Source organism: Drosophila yakuba, chromosome 2L, assembly GCF_016746365.2.
Source record: "Drosophila yakuba strain Tai18E2 chromosome 2L, Prin_Dyak_Tai18E2_2.1, whole genome shotgun sequence".
Classification (NCBI taxonomy): Eukaryota; Metazoa; Arthropoda; class Insecta; order Diptera; family Drosophilidae; genus Drosophila; species Drosophila yakuba.
In genome coordinates this window covers 1,186,566-1,205,551 of record NC_052527.2, presented here as the reverse complement: position 1 = coordinate 1,205,551, position 18,986 = coordinate 1,186,566, and the positions used below count along the sequence as shown (strand labels likewise).

Here is an 18,986-nt window from a genome sequence, read left to right as displayed (position 1 = left end):
ACAAAAAAAAAAAATACACTTTCCAATACCAGCTATACTTAAAATTTTTTAATTGAAAATATTAGATTTTAACGTATTCAGAAACTATCGTTTATTGACCTTAACCCGATAGATCGGCTCACCACTATCTGAGTGTGCAGATTTTTTCGCAAAATCGCTGACAGCCGGCAAACAAAGTAACATTTTTAAGCGGAGCTGCTGGAACGGGAACACAGGAAGACCAGGACACCAAGCATGGAGCCATCGTTGGACAACTACAAGCTGAGCTGCGAGCTCCTGGGCCACAGCATGGATGTGCGAGCGGTGGCGGTGGGAGCTGCCACTCCGGAAGGTGGCCAGAGCATTCTGTCCGGTTCGAGGGACAAGAGCACCAAAGTCTGGAAGCCCAGTGGGTGAGTTGGCTGGGCCTAGTCGCTATGAATTCCACCTTAAAACTGCCTTCGATCCTCATAGGAATGAGTACTTTGAGAGCCTTACTCTTCAGGACCACAAGAACTTCATCTCGTTCATCTACTTTCTGGAGTCGGAGCAGTGGATCTGCACGGCCAGTAACGACGCCACCATCTGCATCTACAAGCAGGACGGCTTTGTACCCCTGCTTACCCTCAAAGGTCATGGGTCCACGGTGTGTGCTCTCGCAGGAGGATTGGAGCCACGGAGTCTCATTAGCGGTAGCTGGGACAAGACAGCTCGCGTGTGGACCATCAGCGAGGCCGGTGATGTGTCCTTCGTAGCTTTAGAGGGACACGAGGCGGCTGTTTGGGCGGTGGCCACCTTGAAGGAGCAGCAGAAGTATGTGACCGGCGGTGCGGACAAGAACATCTACTACTGGAACGCGAAGGGCGAGAAGCTGCGCCTGCTCAAGGGGCACACGGATTGTGTGCGGGGAGTCATGGGACTGGATGCGAATACTTTGCTCTCCTGCGGAAATGATGCTGTTCTCCGGTTTTGGAACGAGGATGGCGAGTGCGTTCGCGAGATGAACGGGCACACCAATTACATCTACTCCATGGCCCGAAATCGGGCTCTGGGCGACCAAGTGGTGGTCTCCTGCGGCGAGGACAGCACGTTGCGTATGTGGAATGTGATTACCGGCGACGAGCTGGGAGCACCTATCTTCCATCCCGGCATTTCTGTGTGGTCTGTAACCTGCCTACAGAACGGGGACATTGTCACCGGCTGTAGCGATGGTGTTGTGAGGGTATTCAGCCACGTTCCTGCTCGACAAGCCAGCGAATTAGTCCTTAAAGCCTTTGACTTGGAAGTGGCAACGAGGAAGTCCCAGATTAACGAGGAGATTGGAGGCATCAAAAAAACAGAGTAAGCTACAAGTGAATCTCTGTTAAAGAATAATAAAAACTGTTTATCCGTCTTCAGACTTCCAGGTCCGGAGGCCCTTCTGTCCAATGGAACGCGCGAGGGTCAAACGAAGATGGTGCGTCATGCCGATGGTTCCGTAAAATGCTACAGCTGGACGCTGGGTAACTGGAATCTGGTTGGCGATGTAACTGGCGGAACCGGAGGCACGCAGTTGAGCTCCGGCAAGAAACTGCACGAGGGCAAGGAGTACGACTTTGTGTTCAACGTGGACATCTCCGACACGGAGCCCCCCATCAAGTTGCCCTACAACCGCGGCGAGGATCCGTGGCAGGCGGCCCAGACCTTCATCCATCGCAATAACCTGCCACAGGCCTACCTCGACCAGGTGGCCAATTTTATTGTGAAGAACTCCAATAGTGGGCCTGTGACGATGGAGCAGGCGCCAACTGGCTATCAGGATCCATTTACTGGTGGCTCCCGCTACGTTCCTGGATCGAGCAACACCAACGTCAGGAGTGGCGGCAATGTGGATCCCTTCACTGGAGCGTCGAGTTACTCCACAGCCAGTAGCAATGCGCAGTCGCAGGTGGATGTGAACTTTGTGCGATCTGGCGACAAGCACTTTCCCGTGAGCAGCTACCGCACCTTCGACACGTGTGATACGAAGAAGGTGCTGGAGAAAATGATGTGGGTTGAGATATTTTCCCCAGCTTGAGATGTACTAATTCCTCCTTCTTTTTGGCAGGGAGTTCAATGGCAAGCTGGGGCCCGCTGATGGTAGAGTGGGTGAGGAAGTCTTGCTGGCCGTAATCAAACTCACCGAACAATCGCCCGAACTCGATCTGACCTCCCTTGAAGCGCTGACCCTGCTGCTGAGGTGGCCAGCGTCCTTTCAGTTCCCCGTGCTCGACATTCTTCGCCTGGCCGTGCGAAATGAGCCCATCTTCAGTATGCTGAACAACAGCCACAATTTCCTGGGCACCGTCATACCCCAGTTGACCGGCTCGGCAGCCAACCAGCTAATGGTGGTGCGCTGCCTGGCCAACAGCCTGAGCCACGCGACCGGCCGACAACATGTGATGTCGCGTCTGCCGGAGATTATCGACCTTGTGGGAGCCATCAAGACGGGCAGTGCCAATCTGCAAATTGCCGTGGCCACCTTCTATTTGAACCTCACAATCTCCCAGACATTGAACGTGGCGAAGTCGGAGGTGTGTCATGTGGTTACCTCCGGTGTGGTAGAGCTGCTCAAGTGGGCCAAGGACTTGGAGGCGTGCTACCGCTCCATGCAGGCCATCGGCAACCTGACCACCACTTCGTGCGGCCAGGAGACTATTGCACAGGTGGTGTCCGTGGACTATGTGATGGACAAGCTGAGGGAACTCACCAACACTCCGCAGGGCGAAAACTTCAGCAAGGTGAATACTGTGGGCCAGGCCCTGCTGGCTGCGTTCTAGGATCTCCGTGAACCAAGTTTTGATGATCATTCTAAATTATACATTTATTGGATAAAGTTTTTTCTAAATAAACACAACAAGCGCTATTCTTTCTTGGAATGCTGATGACTCTCGCGAGAAGACGACGTTGAGGGTTCCGGAGGATGGTGTCGGTTGTTTATCCGGTCCAGTAGCTCATGCTTCCAACGCTCTTCGGGCACTCCTCTCGCCCAATCCGGCACTGTGATGTTGGGTAACGTTATCGTTGACATGGCTTTGAGGATCTGAAGTGTCGGGATGGAAATTGCAAGAATATCTCGGAGATGCAATTAGGAATGCTGGTCTTACCTGTTCTGTTCGCGTTTTATCAAGATCCATCTGGAGTTCCCTTGGTCTTGGCTCACTCCAGACTTGTCTCTCGATCTCCACGTCAGCGGGCTCAATGGCAGGCATGTTGGGGTCTCCGTGGGTGACTGGGGCCGTCATTAGGTCCACATCCTCGTCGTTGTCCGCAAAGGGAGTCTCCGGTTCCCTGGACACCACCTCAGAATGCGCTGCATCGTTCTCCTCATCCAAGGCGAGTGGCTGGTAGCCATCGTAGGCATCCAAATCGTCGTCATCCTCGCTCTCCACTCCTCCCCGTGGATGGTCAACCGGTGGCGTTGGAAGCCCCTCTTGACCGGGATCTGAAGGTAATTCTGGACTTCCCATTGTTATTATTTTTACGACAAAAATTATTTGGTTCTGTCATCGATAACGATAACGCAAAGCTGCTAGTGCTGTAAAGTGCCAAGCCGTAGACACAGAAAACCGTTAGATTTAAATTGAAATCTGAGTTTTCTAAAGTTTAAATAAGAAATATATGTCCATATCGTTCAAAAGTATTTACCATTTCTTAATACAAAAGTTAAATGTCGTAAAAAGTGTTTTAATACATGTATGCAGGAGCAGGAGCCGTGGCAGCCGTGCTGCCCGCATCCGATGCACCCACTTTCTGCAGCGGAATAATAGTGGACTTGATATCTCTGTTCGAGGTCTTTCGCAGCTCCGTGGACGCGTGCTGCAGCTGCAGGGTGCACTCGTTGCTGGCTCCATTCAGGCTGAGATGGGCGCACTCCTTCTCCAGCAGCATGGCCAGTGCCTCGAGCAGCTCCACGAATCCCAGTGCCAAGGCAGCCCGGCGAATCCGATTGAGCTCCTTGTAGAAATGCTGCGTCTTGTCGGGCATCTTCTTGGCGTGCCGCAGTACCTTCTGGACATCGGACTGCAGACTGGCCTGTCGTATCCACACCACACTGCTCTGGGAATAGGATCTTCGGTCGGCACGCACCGGAAAGCTGGCTGTCTCTCCGGGTGTCAGGTCCTCGGGGAATCCGAGCAACTCCAGATCTCCCAGCCAGGGAATCACATTCGTTCCGGGTGGAAGTATGTTAAGCATCAGGTTTGACTTCTTCTTGCTGTCGGTGAATGCATATATGAATCCGTACCACTTATCCCCCACTCTAACCAGAGCGGCCATGTTCTCCATTTTGAGGGCACCGTGAAGGAGGACGCACAGGTTTTCTTTTTGCTGCTCTGTCTGTGGGCCGGGTTTCAAAACAATGGTCACGTCGTCGTCACCACTTTCTTCCGTTTCTTTTGAATCCTTGGCGTAAAACTCCTTGATATCGGCTTCCAACTTGTCCAGCTCGTAATTGGGATTGCTGGTGTCCAGATTGAGTTTTGGTGGCTTAGCCGCTGCAACCAGATTGCCGGATCTTCGGCTGCCGCCGCTCTTCTCCCGCTCCACTTTGGGAAGAACCCAGTGACGACTCAGGGTGGCCGGTGATCCAATGTCCGAAAGGGCCAGGAAGCCACACACCTCAATCTTTTGGTCTGTGTGGCGAATGGTGGGCTCTCGGCCGAAGATGTGAGACTTTTGCTCGTATGGAGCCGTCGGCGGCCAGAGCAAAACAGGTGCCTCCATGCGGAAGTAACTGCCACACTTTAGAGTCACCTCGGAACTCTTGTAGCTGGCTTCGCAGAGACGTTCAATTAGTTCGAAGACCGTAGTGCGACCCAATTCGCTTTTGTGGCTGGGGTTCGGGTTGGGATTGGGATTTCCCTCGACTGCATCTCCGCTCTTGGCGGGTTTTGTCATGAAGAGCTGGCCTGGAAGTATAGGTTTAGCATTAGGGACTTGAATGGAATGCATAGAATGCAGCTCACCCTTCAGGGAGACCGTGTCCAGCAGCTGCTGGTACACCGCCAGTCCCCTGGTGAAGTAGTGATCGCCGTGCAGGCCCAGGCAGATGAAGTTCAGGTTGTAGTTGGCCAGTGTCTTCAGAAAGCTGAACTCCGGCTCCGACTCCTTGCCGGTGTAGGCCTCCAGAAAACCCGTGATCGAGGTGTTGCCAAAACCGAGGCCGCAGTCCGTGAAGACCACCACCTGCAGGATGTTCTGGTTGCCCCACGGCGACATTATGGACACCACCGCCTTGAGCATGCTCATCAGGCAGGCCTTGTCCACGGGCTCCACTTTCTTGACCGCCTGCCGCACCTGGTCGTAGTCCCGGGTGAAGTCCACCTTCAGTTCCGCCGTTGTGGAGTAGGAAAGCAGAGCAACATGCTCCATTTTGCCGGCCGCCGTGAGATTGTCCAGCAGATGCTGGATGCCCTTGGTGGCCAACGACTGGTAGGTGTGCTCATTCCTTCCCGGAACGGGACGCAGCATCGATAGCGATGCATCCAGCGCTATTAAAGTCGGCATTTCGTAGCTTAATTAAACGGATTTATGTTTTCGGTAATTTTTGTTATTTATGCATCTTCTTCTTCTGCTCCAGCTGAAATGCCATTCGCCGCGAAGCGACTAACGGTTTCTTGTTCCAGGTGAATGTTTTTGTCCATGACTTGGCGCCAAGCTGAAATTCAAATATTTAAAGTGTTGAATTTTCTTATCGCTTACCGCCAACTCTTGCTTAAATGTAATATTTATAATTATGAATCAAATTACTCAGTGAGCGAACTTGTATAACAGAATTCACTTATGTTCCCACAAGTAATCAAACTGCTCAATTGATTTATTTACTCACTTTTTAATCAAATTTCCCGGAATTGCCTCAACATGAATAAGATTATATTGGGACAAACAAGCATCTCAGCGAATCGATTTGGGATGCTAGCTTTTAATTGCCTTGGATTTCGCCGCCCATATCATTTGTTTGCATTGCGCTCGATGATTTCGTATTAGAATAAATGGAATTTTGATTCGTTGCCACCCCGACATGACTGCATGCGGGAACTCATCTCACCATCTCCCAGTTTTAATTACTGAACGCATAGGCAGCTGAGAGCAGAGAGAGGATCCACTATCGGGGAGGAGCACGGATCCACAGCTGCTCCGGAAAAGTCGGCGGACCTCTGTTGCTCCAGCATCATTCCTCGATCGCAACTCGAGCTGTTAGGACGTCCAGTGGTGGTGCTCCTCCAATTTTCGACCCAAGTGATCCAAGTGTGTGCACGATTGAGACTACTCTTCGAACTTGAGTTATTCAATTAACCCAGAGGTGAGTTTCTTGTACTTACATACCTAGCTTAATGTTTAGTTAGTGAGCAAAAGCGGAACTTTTTGCACACCCCACTCAATTCGTCAACCTCTAACCCAATCCTTATCACCGCGAATATATTCAACCTACAACCCAGTAATCTCCAGGAAAATTCCAACTTCTGCTCATTCACGTTGGCCTAATTGTAATTTTAATTCGCCTCGTAAATTCACTCGCTTTTTTGCTGACCCAATTCCCTGAATGCACCACTTCCTCTCCCTTTGGAGGAGAATCTGGCACATGCAGTGTCGTCCAGTGGATATTTTCACGTCATTTGTTTATCGCCACAAGAACAATATCGCTCTATATTCATGGATGTATATACATATTTTTAGCGAGGTCTATCCGGACAAGGAACCAATCCGCTTTGTTTGCAGTTGTTTCAGCTGCGAATCAGTGGCATTTCTTTATTATTTGTTTGCACCCCCATAAATATTGCACATAAATTAGCCTACATTTGTTTACCCCATCGTCGCTAGCGATAAACAATCTCCGATGCAGTTCCACAGGAAGTATTCGCATCCACTGGCGGCGAACGGAGGCGCCATTGCAAACCCATCTTCAATCACCCATTTCCGTTCGATTTCCACAGGTCACGCAGTGGACTCGCATCCTAATCAACGCCCACGATGGCCACCGGAAGTCGCCCTCTCCAATTAGTGCTCCTAGCTCTGGCCGTGCTCACCCAATGGCAACCCATCGATGGATTGGTCTCGTGAGTAAATTGAACACTTTCCAGGGAAAAGACTGACAATATGATGGAAGTTGATAATTAGAGCATCATCATCATAGTGACACCCCTTCCCTGAAACCACTTAATACCAATACTCCTGGTTTAATCCATTTCCATTGCCTTTCCATTATTATTGCCCAACTCCATCTGAATTTCATTGCGGAAACTTCCATTAAAGCTGCACTATAGAAACTCCTAACTCCACTCAGATCTTCAGTTTATGGGATCCAATTATGCCACTTCAAGTGATGGGCTCCTAAAAAGAATACTTCTGAGTTGCATCTCTTGGAAGGGCGGTAATTGGATGCTCAAGCGATCTGCATCCCCGCCTCCAAAAAGGGGATTCAAGGAACCACAACTTCTAGATGCCCGATTTTATGGTCTTGACACATGTCACACATTGCCTAGCACTTCGGTCCGGAGTGGTTCTGCTTCCATCCCATGTAGCCATCCCATAATGCCCTCCACTGTGCCAGACTTCCAACTAAGAGCAGTTGTCGGCGCCTGGGGCCGTCGCATATGTGCATCATAGTTGTGGGATGTGTGATGTGGAGTATGGATGCAACCCCACTCCTGATGCCTTCAAAGGGAGCCAAGATGTTGGCGCTGCGCCTATTTGTTTGTTTATTTTGGGACTCTGGCCGGGAATGGGGGAGTGCTCTCAGTGCTCAGCCATGCAAATGTGCATGTGTTCCATGCCCTCCACATGCACACACATAGCTATGCTATATCCATCGGCATCAATGCAGTTCACACAAACAGCTTTCGGAATGGAGGGTTCCTGACCCTGAAGATCACTTATCCCCCGCCCCAAAGCACCCCCTCAATATTTATAGACACGTCATCATGGTGGTGGTCCCGCTGCCATCTGCTGCCGTCCCCCACTCCGCTTATGATTAATGGTCCGGAGCGAGGCTAATTTTAAGCCACTTCCCTAACCCCCACTCCTTTGCAGCAACGAGGAGCTGCGCGGAACCATCCAGTCGCTGATCTACTCCTACAACCAGCTGGACAATAAGCTGGAGCGGCACGAGCATCGCGAGCGCGCCCTGGGCGAGCTGCTCAAGAAGGCGCTGCAGTCCATCCAGAAGGGTCAGAAGAGTCTGGAGCCCATCAATGGCATCTTTGGGCGCCTGGACGAGCGGGTTAGCCAGATAGAGACCATGCTCATCACGGTAAGTCAGCCATAAAGGGGGATTCATTCACTTATACTGATCCGATCTCCAGCAAGAGGAGAAGTACAACTCGCAGTCGGACCGCTTCAACCAGGCCACGGAGCACATGTTCAAGTGGATGCGGGAGAACGACGAGTGCTTCAAGAGACCGCCGCTCAGTGGCAACCTGATTGCTCCTCCAGCAGCGCCCGCCGCCCCCGCCATTCCCAAGGAGTTCCTGGAGGATCAGAAGCGTCTCAACGCCAAGCTCCTCGAGGAGATCCAGAAGCTGTCGGCCAGTGTGGCCTCCCTGAAGGAGAGCAGCCAGAAGGCAGCCGACCAGACCCAGAAGAGCTTCGAGGATCTTCCCAAGGCACCGCAGTTGCTGGCCCAGATCGAGGCCAAGCTGCAGGAGCACGCAGCCAGCGCGACCACCGCCGCTCCGCCAAAGAACCCCGAGTTCGAGGCCCAACTCTTGGAGCGTCTCACTTCGCTGGGCGGCCAGGTGACGGAGCTGAGCGAGACTGTGCAGCGTCCAGCTGCTCCGCTTGGCCTCAGCGAGAAGGATCGCGCCTACATCCAGGAACTGAACAACGACACACTGAATGCCCTGGCGCAACTGAAGAGCGAGTCCTCGGACGTCCAGAAATCAGGTGGGTGCATAAGACATCTTAGTTTGGGGTCCACTTCCACTTGCTCTTTCCCCGTTATGCAGCTGCGACGGAGACCACGGAGCGACTGCAGCAGGCGGAGGCCAACATCCAGGCGGACGTTCGTCAGCTCTCCGCGGACGTGGGCATCCTCAGCAAGCACTTCGCCGCAACGAACGAGAGCAATGCCAAGCTGAACGAGGGTCTGGAGGCGCTCGACAGGTTCAACAGCATCATAATGACCAACTCGGAAGTCGTGCTGGACACGCAGCGCAAGGTGGACTTCGGCACACTGAACGTGGTGCAGCGGGTGGGCAAGCTGCTGGCGGAGGAAATGGCCAAGCTGAGTGGGCTGCTGAAGGAGCGCTTCTCATCGCTGGACGGAGCGGTGGTGGGCGTCCAGAGGGAGGCGAACAAGAACATCAGCGGACTGCTGGATTCGGAGCTCACACAGGTGTGGCACCGCATCGAGATCATGGCCGGCGAGATTGGGCAGACCAGGTTGATGTTCGAAAAGATCCAGAACGTCACCGATAAGGACAGCAACGATACGCTCATTACGATAATGGGACTCGGCAGCCGCGTGGAGGAGACCAAGAAGCACATGATCGACATGGACGGGAACCTCAACTATTTGCTGGGCAAGCTGGCGCTCATGTCCTCCGAGTTCGCCAACATCAAGAAGGGCCTGGCCGAATCCCTCGAGAATCTGCGCAACTCCTTCCACGGCCTCCACGAGCAGATGCCCACGGGTCCCGGCCCACACAACATCGACAAGAACACGTATCTTATGACCGACGTCAATCTGCTGCCCAAGCTCCATGCCGGGCCCGGCAGGGAGTAGAGCGGGAGCGACGGAGATGGAATTTAAACAGAAACAAATACTATAAAACTAACCATAGCGCTTAGGTCTGCCCACTAACATATACCCATCTAGTTGCGCCTTAAGCTGAAGCACTGCAAAACGTCGTTCAATAAAGATCGAATATTATGTACAAGATGCGAAATGCTGTTTGGCCTCGCAATTAGATCGATCTGAAAGGTAAAATCCGGACGCGATTACACTTCCATGTGAACAATACACTTTTGCGGTTTACTCTTACGAACTAAAAGGAATTCCTGGCGATAATTTACATAATGTTAAGGTAACTAGTTAATATAAGGGTGTCGTTTCCCACTCGAACGATGTGCCTACGTGCCCCACCGCTGCTCGCATCGCGAGTACTTGCACAGGATGCTGGCGAACGTCTCCACGTCGAAGTGGCGTCCGCTGGGGTGCGTGTGGAACTCAGTGAAGCGCGCGTGCCAGGGCAGCAGGCCGTAGGTGCACGTCTGCCGGGCGAACACTATGCCCAGCTCCGGCTCCGGGGCCTCGAACCCGAGTCGCTGGCTCAGCATGTCGCTGATCTGCTCCGTCAGCGCTTCGCGCTTCTGCTTAAGTAGACTCTGCACCAATTCCGTCTCCCTGCCTTCGTACAACTCCCGGCAGACGTCGGCGATCAGGGCATGGCCGTCGGAGGCGCTGATTTGATGGAGCTGAAAGACGCGGAAGCCGAAAGTCAATTAGAAATTGATAAGGCGACAACTAGTTCCGGGAATCGATTACGCTGATATACCCTTACAAAGGTTTTTATGGATACAAATGATAATAAAAACTTGTTCTCAGCACAAAGCATGTTTTGTAAAAGAAGTTTGGCTTATGAAATAATCTTGTCTATATTGAAACTAAAGTAGATCTCGGTGAAATATAACAAACATATTTCCAGCGATTTGCCTCTATCATTCAATTGTTTACACTAATAGTGTAGTGAGTATTCTCTAAGGGTATTTCCAACATGGTTCTAAAGTCCATTACTCTTTACGGCTTATCAGACGCCGCCACTCACCTGCAATTGAGGGGAATGCGAACCGTTCACATAACCATTTGACTTTTGTCCGTTTTTGGGCAGGCTCTCCAGTTTGCTGGGACTTGGACCGGGTGGCCACTTTAAGCAGCTGCCCGTGTCCCCGCTGGTTGACCGACACAGATCGGCCATGTCCACATAGCCACTGCCTTTCGTGCGCCTGTCGTACAGACTGACGTGTTTGATGCCCACGTCCAGGGCAAAGTCAAATATCCTGCTCAGAAGCACCGCATCCACGCCAGCATCCACGGGGGAGATAACCAGGACCAGATGCTGCGGCGTCTTGGTCAACTGGGAGCGGCAGTCGGCGAGCACGCGTCGCTCGTGCAGCTCACGTGCCGTTCCGCTGCGCCAAAGGTCATATGACCGGATGACCAGTGCATTGAGACGCTCTCGGAGCCGCCACATCAGTTCGTAGCCGCCAACCAGGAGCAGCAGGATCCTGCCGAGCAGCAGGCACAGCACCTCAATCATGTTGCGCAGGTCAGGGGACGGTTTCTCGACCAGCGGTTGTCTCTTCTGCCAGGAATCCGCTCCTGTTGCTTCTTCGGTTCCCCGTCGCAGTGTACACAAGCGGACATAACCTGCAAATGGGTGGCGGACCTGGGATTAGGGCTTTCCAGAGGTGCCGGCTGCCTACCCACGCTCATCCAGGGTCACTTCGCTACCTGTTCAGTCACTTGGGACGCGGGTGCATCTTGTTATCCAAGCGTAATCAAGTTTTAAGCGATGCGCTTCGCAAGAATAAGTAAAATACGTGTTCCTAAGTGAGACCAGGCGCCGGAGTTCGCAAAATACCAAGAAAGCATGTGATAATTCTTGAGCAGCTCTTAATTTAATAAATAAAATATTCCCTTTAATTTTTTAATTAATATGCTAGACTGAGTATGTAGGGAACTACATTTTATTGGAAAACAACTGCATTAAGAAAATAATATGAACACGATTACAAAAACTTTTTGCAGAACTGGAAATAGTGCCAAAATCTGAGGTTGCACTCTAGTAGACATGAAGCCTTTGAAATCAAAATTTAATTTTTTGGAATGGTTATCGAAATATTCTAATGCATAGTAATCATTTTACATTTAGTTTATATATTAGCTATGGTACTTATATATTGTTTTCTACATTTAAACAACATTTTATTAAGAAGTTTTAAATTTAAAAAATTAAAAATCCGCTTTAAATTTTAAATGAATATGCTATATGTAGGGAAACACATTTTTTTAGAGAACATCTACATAAAACAACAAATTTTAACCAGTTTCAAAAATATTTTACTGAACTGGAAATAGCGAAAATTTCTGAGGATGCATTCTAGTACAAGTGCAGCCTTTGAAATCCAAATTAAATGGGTTGGAATGCATATCAAGAAATCATTAATGCATAGTAAATAGTTTTGAATTTAGTTTATATACTAGCTAGGGCACTTCTATATTGTTTCATACATTTAAACAATCATTTATTAAGTGTTAAAGTGTTTGTCTTAAATAAATACTTTTAGTATTTTTGCAGGCAACATAAGGGTTAACTCGCTTAACTTTATTCGCAAGCGCACGTCTGGTCACACCAAAAGCCACGCCAAGTTATTATTTTCGCCATTTCGCCGGTGTTCACCACTCAGCTTCTCGTCAGTTCTCGGAATACAATTGCAGATCCTTGCGAATTCATCAGCCACTTCAAAGGTGAGTAGGGCCTGCTTTTTGCTTACAGCGTTCTTTTAAGCGGGGCTTTGCTATTTTTCGCAATTTCCTTTCTTCCATTCGCCGGCTGAAAGTGTCTGCGAAATTAACTGTTAATGGGGAGGGGTGGGTGGTGCTGGCACGAATTTGCCTGTGTGTATGTGTGTGCTTGCAGGCTGTGGGTGTTTGTACACACACAACAACAACAGTGTAGAGAGCAAAAAGACAAGAGACAGCTGTGTGATGGCTATTTTTGTGTGATTCATGTTGTTTGTAAAATTAAATCTACATGGTGTATTTTTAACGATGATTTCACATCTGATTCCATGGCATAAAATCCAAACCTAATAATTGCCAGCAAGTGTATGCAAATTAACCCTTAGCAGCTGCCATTGCGATTGTTAACCCCCGATAAGAAAAACTAACTACTCAGCTGTTGTGGCCATCTTCTGTTTTTGTTTCGCTGACTCACAGACACATAGTTTATATATGTACGCGTATGTACATATATGTATGTAGTTTACGCAAGAGCAAACCCGTTCGCTTGTGTTAGTGCGGGAATGACTCAAATAGTGGCCAAAATGCTTTTATCAGCGAATCGCGCTTGAAAATCGGCAGAGATTACCGCTCGCCTCGATTTCGGTGGAAAAAATAACACCTCGCCTTATAAGGTGGGCGATTTTCCTTTTACCATTTCCCCCCACCGGTAACTCGAGCTCACACACACACACACTCGCGCCGCTGGCATAACGGTTCCTCAGCTGCAGACATTTAATCTTCTTGGTTTCTAGTTTTTCGCATTTCTCCTTTGCTTGCTGCACGCAACAAACGCATCTGCCGCAGAAAACGCATCAAGACCACCACAAGGAGAACTAGTATCGCCAGGCGAAAGTTGAATCTCGGCTTACTTCCCCTCAGTTCCTCGGCGCCTCCCCCCAGTCCACCGGCTGCTGATGCATTTCCCACTCTAATTGCCAGCCATTTGTTTTAAGCTACTTAAAGACAAAAACAACTTCGCTGTTGCCGGTGCAATAAACCCATTGCACTGAGGCCAAAACAAAAACTGGCAAGCAAAAGAAGTGGAAGTCCGAGCACAGTCGAATTTTGCATACCCTTCTGCTGTTGTTCCCAGAGAACTCATTTACAAAGAGCTCTTTTATAGACAAGATATGATTAATTTTATGTTTACACTCAAAACGGTGTAATAGTTCCATTATCATATTCTCGGAAACTTTTTAAATAGTAAAGATAACTTGGGGTTGTCAGAAGTAATTGATCGGCGAACCCCGCCTTATAAAGCTGATAAAACTATGGGATCGGCTAGCATTTCCCTCACCAAAAACCGCGCCACCCATTGCAAGGGTATCACAAAATCACAATTACCGTGGTGTCTGCGCAACTCTCTCAGAGAGTTTTCCATTTTCCGCCTGGACCGTGAGCTTTCTCTGCTGCAAAAGTGCAAGATATCGCCGCAGCTTGCACAAAATCCTGCATGCCAGGCCAAAAGCGGTTATTAATGAAACACATTTTCATTGCCAGTCGGTGGCTGGCCTGAAATGGTCAAAAGCAGCGCCAAATATCCCAACAAGGCAACGCAACTGCACAGTTAACAGCGGTGCTGTCCTAACAGAGTCCTGTTGAGTCCTGTTAAATCCTTCGAGTTCGAAACGAATCGAATCAGAACCGAGTCCCAATCGAATCCGAATCCGAGTGTGTGGGCGTGCGCTTCGTTTAGGGTGTGTTCTCCGTGTGTAATCGCATTTGTGTGTCATTTGGTTCTGTGCTTGGGCGGCAGTCACTTGACCCAGTTGGAGGTCCGGACAACTCTGAGGAACTCTTTTAATGTGCCAATATATTCGGGCCATACACTGCTGGATAGACACATCGCACGCCCAGTGAGCAAGGAGTGGCCACGTCCTTTGGAAACCCGTTGAGTGTCTTGTATGGCTGCTGCTTCTACTGATTTCGTTTGGTGTGCTGTCAGTGTTGTGACCGCCGCTTGAGCTTCACGGGCATCCGCAGTCCACAAACGGAACTTACATAATGTGCTTGATTCGTATCTAGAGTGTTGAGCACCGGAAAAGCGCAGCCAAAACCACCTGCAAAATGTTCTCCTGCTGCCGATCGAATCCCAAGGCGGGCAAGAAGGAGAAGGATAAAGGGAACGCGGAGGAGGAGAACGAAGTACAGGCCACCGAAAAGGTGGAACCCCAGCTGAACGGCAAGCCAGGAACTCCGAAGGAGGAGCCACAACCTGTAAAACCAGAAAAGGAGCCCTTGGAAGCGAATAATCCCGAGGATAAACCCAGCACCCAGCCAAACACTGGTACTGACGCAACCCTAAGTATTTCCCCACCACCCCATCTATACCACTCGTTCTCCGGCTTTCGAGCTCAACAGCTGTCTCGGCTGCTGCTTGCTCTCCGGAACGAAGACCCGTATCGGGCCGGTTCTCCGCCACTGCAATGCCACTGCAGCTGACCACAACTTGTGATTCGTTTCATTTTAAGCCGAGTACTTCAAGCTGCCTTGAGTGGCCTTTTCTGTTTACTTTTCAGTTGTCTTCACTGTGTTTTCTCTTCGGTTTATTTTTGTGAATTTTATATCTACGGAATATCAAGGAATTGCGCCGATTCGCAGTTGATTAATGAGGAATAACTAATGACATTGCACACATATTTTTTGAGCACTTAGATCGTGCTCATCCATCAGTGCGAACGTATAGTACAGAGTAGTGTTCAACCGTTTACGTGACGAATATAGAAACTTAAATGAAGGTCAGTCTTCCAACGTTTTAGGAAATATTTAGAAAATATTTTAAATTAGCCAAGAAAATTCGAGATTCTATAGATTTCTGTGTGCTCACGATGATACATCAGAGGTAAGCAATAAAAACTAACTACTCAATCTATCACTGACCATGACATCATAGTAAATCATGGCAAGTGCTGTCTTTTAAATGCGATAAATGAACGTAATGAACCCAGGAAGCGAGGTAAACAGAGAGCGAAGTGCAGTAATCAACTTAAGTATCGGCGCTTTCCTTGATGACCGTCTGTGTAATTCGAGCTTCATGTAGAGTAATCTTGAGCAACACTTCCACAGCCCAACCAACTCAGGCTGAAGCGGCTAGCAAATCACCAACAGCAAATCCTGCAACAGCACCAGCACCAGTTGCAGACGCAAAGACAGTTCCCGCACCCAAAGAACTGGAGCCACTGACCCGCTCCACGCACTCTTCCACATCCACGGCACCACCGGCTTCGATGACCAGCGGCGAGGCGGAGGAGGCGGATGAAGTGGTGGTGGCGGTCGTCACGCCAACCACACCGCCTCCACAGCCGCCGCCCACCAAGAGCTGCCTGTCCAGGCACAACTCCACACATCAGTCGATCAAGAAGAAGGTGAACATCAGCAACCGGGCGGAGATCATCGAGCCGGATCCACTGCCACTGCTCCTGCTGGCCAGCCAGAATCAGGGCTCCCTGCTGGACGACGACGAGGTGTTCTCCGACTCACTGCCTCCACCCAAGCGGGAGAGCATGTGTGCACCATACATCGAGGGGGATGTCGTCTCGGAAACTCTGTTCTTTGCCCACGGACTGCCCTCCTGGTTCGACGACGAGCGCTTGAATGACATGTATGCTTACTCAAGATCCTGTTCTGGTTTCAAGTTCTGGTCTAAGTTTAGTTGAAACCAGAGCAGGCTGACCCTGCATTCCCTGCCACTGCTTGAACTGCTAGTATATCGTCTCCTCTGACCTCGTTCCATGTCCAGCGGCTGCATCGAGCCACCGGTCACGCCGGTGGGACGCGACGAGCTGGAGCTGAAGCGCCAGCGTCTTTACACGGAGCTCTTGCGGGCCGCCCATGCGGCTGTGGAGCATAGCGTGGCCGTGCGGGGTATGCGAGCTTCGATAGAGTTCGATTCTTTTGTATTTTTCGATCTCAGCAGTTATTTAAGCGGATGCTTGACTTTCACCTTATGTTTTCGCTGTCAAGAAGTTTTATTAGTCGAGTGATTTACTTAACTTTCTGATGGCCAATAAGTTGGCAAGTCAAGTGTTTCTGTTAAAAGGTTCAACTTAGTTCTTCTCTTTTGATTTTTCGTTGTCTTGTGCCGTTTTTGCATGTGGTTTATTACTTTCACTCGTTGGAATTAGCTCTTTTGCATAATGAACTTTTTAAGTATTAAGCGCACCAGTTCATCACCATCCACAAGCTCGCGATGAGGAATTCCTCTCGAGACGCCTTAGTTTAATCGCCTTTTTGTCAGATATTGTGAGTGCACGATTCACTGGGGCTTATCACGCCGAAACATCATCTCACTCAGTTACTTTCATTATAAACTCAGTGTTATTTGAATAATAGGAAATAATTGTCAAACAAACTGACCGTTTTCCGTTCTCTTTCGCGCTATTCTGGTTCAGATAACGAGCAGGAAGCCAAGCCCTCGGCCGCCGTCGACCACTTGGAGAGCATTTGCGAGCGACTGGAGACCCTCGTCGACCGTTTGGAACGCACTCTAACAGCGCCACAGGCCATAGAACTGCCCACGCCCACTCTCCCGCCCCCGCCAGCCGAAGAAGAAGACGTTGAGGAAGCTCTTCCAGTTTTTGAAAAAGCAGAAACACCACCTCCACCTCCGTCGCCGCCCAGCAGCAACATGAGTGTCGCCGGATTTGAGGACATTGTGGCGGGTCCGCTGAGCCAATACCTATCCCTCTCCGCCAAAATTGGCGGCGATGTGGCGCAGCATGCGGAGCTCGTAAAGAGCGCCTTTGGGTGAGTCAGTCTGGATGAGTCATCCGTGCGAAAAGTGAAATAATGGCATCGTTAAATCCCCCAACAGCTCCCAATTGCAGTACGTGACGCTGGCCACTCAGATTGCCCAGCCGGCGCAGCCCAAGCAGGCGGAGCTCCTGAAGCCGACCTCGACGCAGATCAGCGCCATCCAGGACTTCCGCGAGAAGCACCGCTCCTCGCCCTTCTTCAACCACCTGTCGGCCATCAGCGAAAGCATTCCCGCCTTGGGCTGGGTGTGCGTGGAGAAGACCCCGGGTCCTTATGTCAAGGAGATGAACGACGCCGGCCAGTTCTACACGAACCGCGTGCTCAAGGAGTGGAAGGAGAAGGATGTCACGCATGTGGAGTGGGCCCGCGCCTGGGTGCAGACGCTCACCGAACTGCAGGCCTACATCCGGCAGTACCACACCACGGGCTTGGTGTGGTCTGGCAAGGGAGCTGCACCCGCCGGAGGTGCACCACCACCACCGCCACCCGGTGGTCTGCCCCCACCGCCGCCCATGCTGGATCTGAGTGCCCTCAAGCTGGACAGCGCCGGAGATGATCGCAGCGCCCTATTCGCCCAGATCAACCAGGGTGCAGACATTACCAAGGGTGAGCCACAGCAAATATGGTTTAGTGCTCCCATTGTAATAAAATGTATATTTTGATAAAACCGCAGGCTTGAAGAAGGTCACTGGCGACATGCAGACCCACAAAAATCCATCTCTGCGCACCGGACCGGCTCCGTTCAAATCGCCAGCCCAATCGGGCGGCAGCAAGGGCGTTGCTGCTCCATCTGCGCAAGCCAAGGCGCCCGTTTTCGAGCGCGACGGAAAGAAGTGGATCATCGAGTACCAGAAGAACAACACCGGTCTGCTGGTGGAGAACGCCGAGATGAACAACGTGGTGTACGTGTTCAGGTGCGAGGGATCCACTCTGACCGTCAAGGGCAAGGTGAACAACATCGTCTTCGACTCCTGCAAGAAGTGCTCCCTGCTGTTCGACTCCGTGGTGGCCTCCGTGGAGTTCGTCAACTGCCAGAGCGTGCAGATGCAGGTGCTCGGCTCGGTGCCGACGGTTTCGATCGACAAGACCGACGGATGCCAGATGTATCTGTCCAAGGATTCGCTTGGCGTGGAGATCGTCAACTCCAAGTCCTCGGAGATGAACATCCTCTTGCCCGACGACAGCGGCGATTATGTGAGTTCAGGAACGGTTTCTCTTCTTTTCAGTTACTCATTTATGTTCGTTTGATTTCCAGACCGAGTTGGCTTTACCGGAGCAGTATAAGACCACGATTGCCGGCAAGACCCTCAAGACTGTGTGCGTGGACAGCCTCGGCTAATGCGGTTCCCGTGCTCGGGAATCCAGTTCGTTGCTTTTCCAACTGTCATCAGCAGCAAGCATTAGCCAGTCAGCAATCATAATTGTATTTAATCTAAGTGCAAAGTTTTCGTAATTCAGAGATTTTTAGATCAAACTCTTCGTATTGATGATGTTGCCAAACTTTGCTGTCCACTGGCTTGTGGAAAGTATTTATATAATTTATTTCGATGGAAAAGCGATGGCCACAAAACCGAACCCAATGTATTTATATCGAGAGTGTGTAATGAGGAACTGAGCACGAAATTCGATCTTTTTGAGCAGACTCTACTCGATCATCAGATGTAACTCCTTTTTATATTCTATTTAATAAAATTTAAACTTTTTTATCAGATTATTGCGGGTGTAACCC

General features: G+C 50.3%; 6 protein-coding genes across 10 annotated transcripts; 3 read left to right on the top strand and 3 right to left on the bottom strand.

Annotated features, from left to right (window-relative positions):
* The first annotated feature begins 124 nt into the window (after positions 1-124).
* LOC6526396 (phospholipase A-2-activating protein) lies at positions 125-2,863 on the top strand. The gene is made up of 4 exons (XM_002087479.4): positions 125-392; positions 454-1,320; positions 1,378-2,007; positions 2,066-2,863. Exons 1-4 carry the CDS (start codon positions 235-237, stop codon positions 2,775-2,777), a joined length of 2,367 nt encoding a protein of 788 aa, XP_002087515.1. The 5' UTR covers positions 125-234; the 3' UTR covers positions 2,778-2,863.
* Positions 2,807-3,562, bottom strand: LOC6526395. The gene is made up of 2 exons (XM_002087478.3): positions 3,105-3,562; positions 2,807-3,040 (listed from the first exon to the last, which is right to left on the bottom strand). The coding sequence occupies exons 1-2, from the start codon at positions 3,465-3,467 to the stop codon at positions 2,861-2,863; spliced, it is 543 nt and encodes a 180-aa protein (XP_002087514.1). The 5' UTR covers positions 3,468-3,562; the 3' UTR covers positions 2,807-2,860.
* A 63-nt stretch (positions 3,563-3,625) lies between these two features.
* Positions 3,626-5,582, bottom strand: LOC6526394 (integrator complex subunit 14). The gene is made up of 2 exons (XM_002087477.4): positions 4,965-5,582; positions 3,626-4,907 (listed from the first exon to the last, which is right to left on the bottom strand). Exons 1-2 carry the CDS (start codon positions 5,503-5,505, stop codon positions 3,685-3,687), a joined length of 1,764 nt encoding a protein of 587 aa, XP_002087513.1. The 5' UTR covers positions 5,506-5,582; the 3' UTR covers positions 3,626-3,684.
* Positions 5,583-6,147: 565 nt separating this feature from the next.
* LOC6526393 lies at positions 6,148-9,877 on the top strand. The gene is made up of 5 exons (XM_002087476.3): positions 6,148-6,301; positions 6,933-7,055; positions 8,029-8,248; positions 8,301-8,880; positions 8,943-9,877. The coding sequence occupies exons 2-5, from the start codon at positions 6,970-6,972 to the stop codon at positions 9,719-9,721; spliced, it is 1,665 nt and encodes a 554-aa protein (XP_002087512.1). The 5' UTR covers positions 6,148-6,301; positions 6,933-6,969; the 3' UTR covers positions 9,722-9,877.
* Positions 9,878-9,949: 72 nt separating this feature from the next.
* LOC6526392 (dehydrodolichyl diphosphate synthase complex subunit NUS1) lies at positions 9,950-11,584 on the bottom strand. 3 transcript variants are annotated; one of them, XM_002087475.3, is made up of 3 exons: positions 11,450-11,584; positions 10,764-11,365; positions 9,950-10,413 (listed from the first exon to the last, which is right to left on the bottom strand). In XM_002087475.3, the coding sequence occupies exons 2-3, from the start codon at positions 11,253-11,255 to the stop codon at positions 10,069-10,071; spliced, it is 837 nt and encodes a 278-aa protein (XP_002087511.1). In that variant the 5' UTR covers positions 11,256-11,365; positions 11,450-11,584; the 3' UTR covers positions 9,950-10,068. The 3 variants fall into 3 exon arrangements, with proteins under 3 accessions (XP_002087511.1, XP_015053387.1, XP_015053386.1); XM_015197901.1 differs by having other exon boundaries at positions 11,422-11,577; XM_015197900.3 differs by having other exon boundaries at positions 11,426-11,574.
* A 732-nt stretch (positions 11,585-12,316) lies between these two features.
* LOC6526391 (adenylyl cyclase-associated protein 1) lies at positions 12,317-18,968 on the top strand. 3 transcript variants are annotated; one of them, XM_002087474.4, is made up of 7 exons: positions 13,667-14,789; positions 15,569-16,103; positions 16,242-16,366; positions 16,894-17,248; positions 17,316-17,863; positions 17,931-18,451; positions 18,513-18,968. In XM_002087474.4, the coding sequence occupies exons 1-7, from the start codon at positions 14,570-14,572 to the stop codon at positions 18,594-18,596; spliced, it is 2,388 nt and encodes a 795-aa protein (XP_002087510.1). In that variant the 5' UTR covers positions 13,667-14,569; the 3' UTR covers positions 18,597-18,968. The 3 variants fall into 3 exon arrangements, with proteins under 3 accessions (XP_015053332.1, XP_002087510.1, XP_015053333.1); XM_015197846.2 differs by lacking the exons at positions 13,667-14,789; positions 15,569-16,103; positions 16,242-16,366 and adding an exon at positions 12,317-12,466; XM_015197847.2 differs by lacking the exons at positions 15,569-16,103; positions 16,242-16,366 and having other exon boundaries at positions 13,762-14,789.
* The last annotated feature ends 18 nt before the right edge of the window (positions 18,969-18,986 follow it).

Excerpts from the sequence above, each read along its gene's own strand:
- LOC6526391 (XM_002087474.4), top strand. The coding sequence starts at position 14,570 with ATGTTCTCCTGCTGCCGATCGAATCCCAAGGCGGGCAAGAAGGAGAAG. Across the intron at positions 16,367-16,893 it reads GCATAGCGTGGCCGTGCGGG|ATAACGAGCAGGAAGCCAAG; the intron begins GTATGCGAGCTT and ends ATTCTGGTTCAG. Across the intron at positions 17,249-17,315 it reads CTCGTAAAGAGCGCCTTTGG|CTCCCAATTGCAGTACGTGA; the intron begins GTGAGTCAGTCT and ends ATCCCCCAACAG.
- LOC6526393 (XM_002087476.3), top strand. The coding sequence starts at position 6,970 with ATGGCCACCGGAAGTCGCCCTCTCCAATTAGTGCTCCTAGCTCTGGCC. Across the intron at positions 7,056-8,028 it reads CCCATCGATGGATTGGTCTC|CAACGAGGAGCTGCGCGGAA; the intron begins GTGAGTAAATTG and ends ACTCCTTTGCAG. Across the intron at positions 8,249-8,300 it reads TAGAGACCATGCTCATCACG|CAAGAGGAGAAGTACAACTC; the intron begins GTAAGTCAGCCA and ends TCCGATCTCCAG.
- LOC6526394 (XM_002087477.4), bottom strand. The coding sequence starts at position 5,505 with ATGCCGACTTTAATAGCGCTGGATGCATCGCTATCGATGCTGCGTCCC. Across the intron at positions 4,908-4,964 it reads GGACACGGTCTCCCTGAAGG|GCCAGCTCTTCATGACAAAA; the intron begins GTGAGCTGCATT and ends CTATACTTCCAG.
- LOC6526396 (XM_002087479.4), top strand. The coding sequence starts at position 235 with ATGGAGCCATCGTTGGACAACTACAAGCTGAGCTGCGAGCTCCTGGGC. Across the intron at positions 1,321-1,377 it reads GGAGGCATCAAAAAAACAGA|ACTTCCAGGTCCGGAGGCCC; the intron begins GTAAGCTACAAG and ends ATCCGTCTTCAG. Across the intron at positions 2,008-2,065 it reads AAGGTGCTGGAGAAAATGAT|GGAGTTCAATGGCAAGCTGG; the intron begins GTGGGTTGAGAT and ends TCTTTTTGGCAG.
- LOC6526392 (XM_015197901.1), bottom strand. Across the intron at positions 10,414-10,763 it reads CGCATTCCCCTCAATTGCAG|CTCCATCAAATCAGCGCCTC; the intron begins GTGAGTGGCGGC and ends CGCGTCTTTCAG.
- LOC6526395 (XM_002087478.3), bottom strand. The coding sequence starts at position 3,467 with ATGGGAAGTCCAGAATTACCTTCAGATCCCGGTCAAGAGGGGCTTCCA. Across the intron at positions 3,041-3,104 it reads ATAAAACGCGAACAGAACAG|ATCCTCAAAGCCATGTCAAC; the intron begins GTAAGACCAGCA and ends CCGACACTTCAG.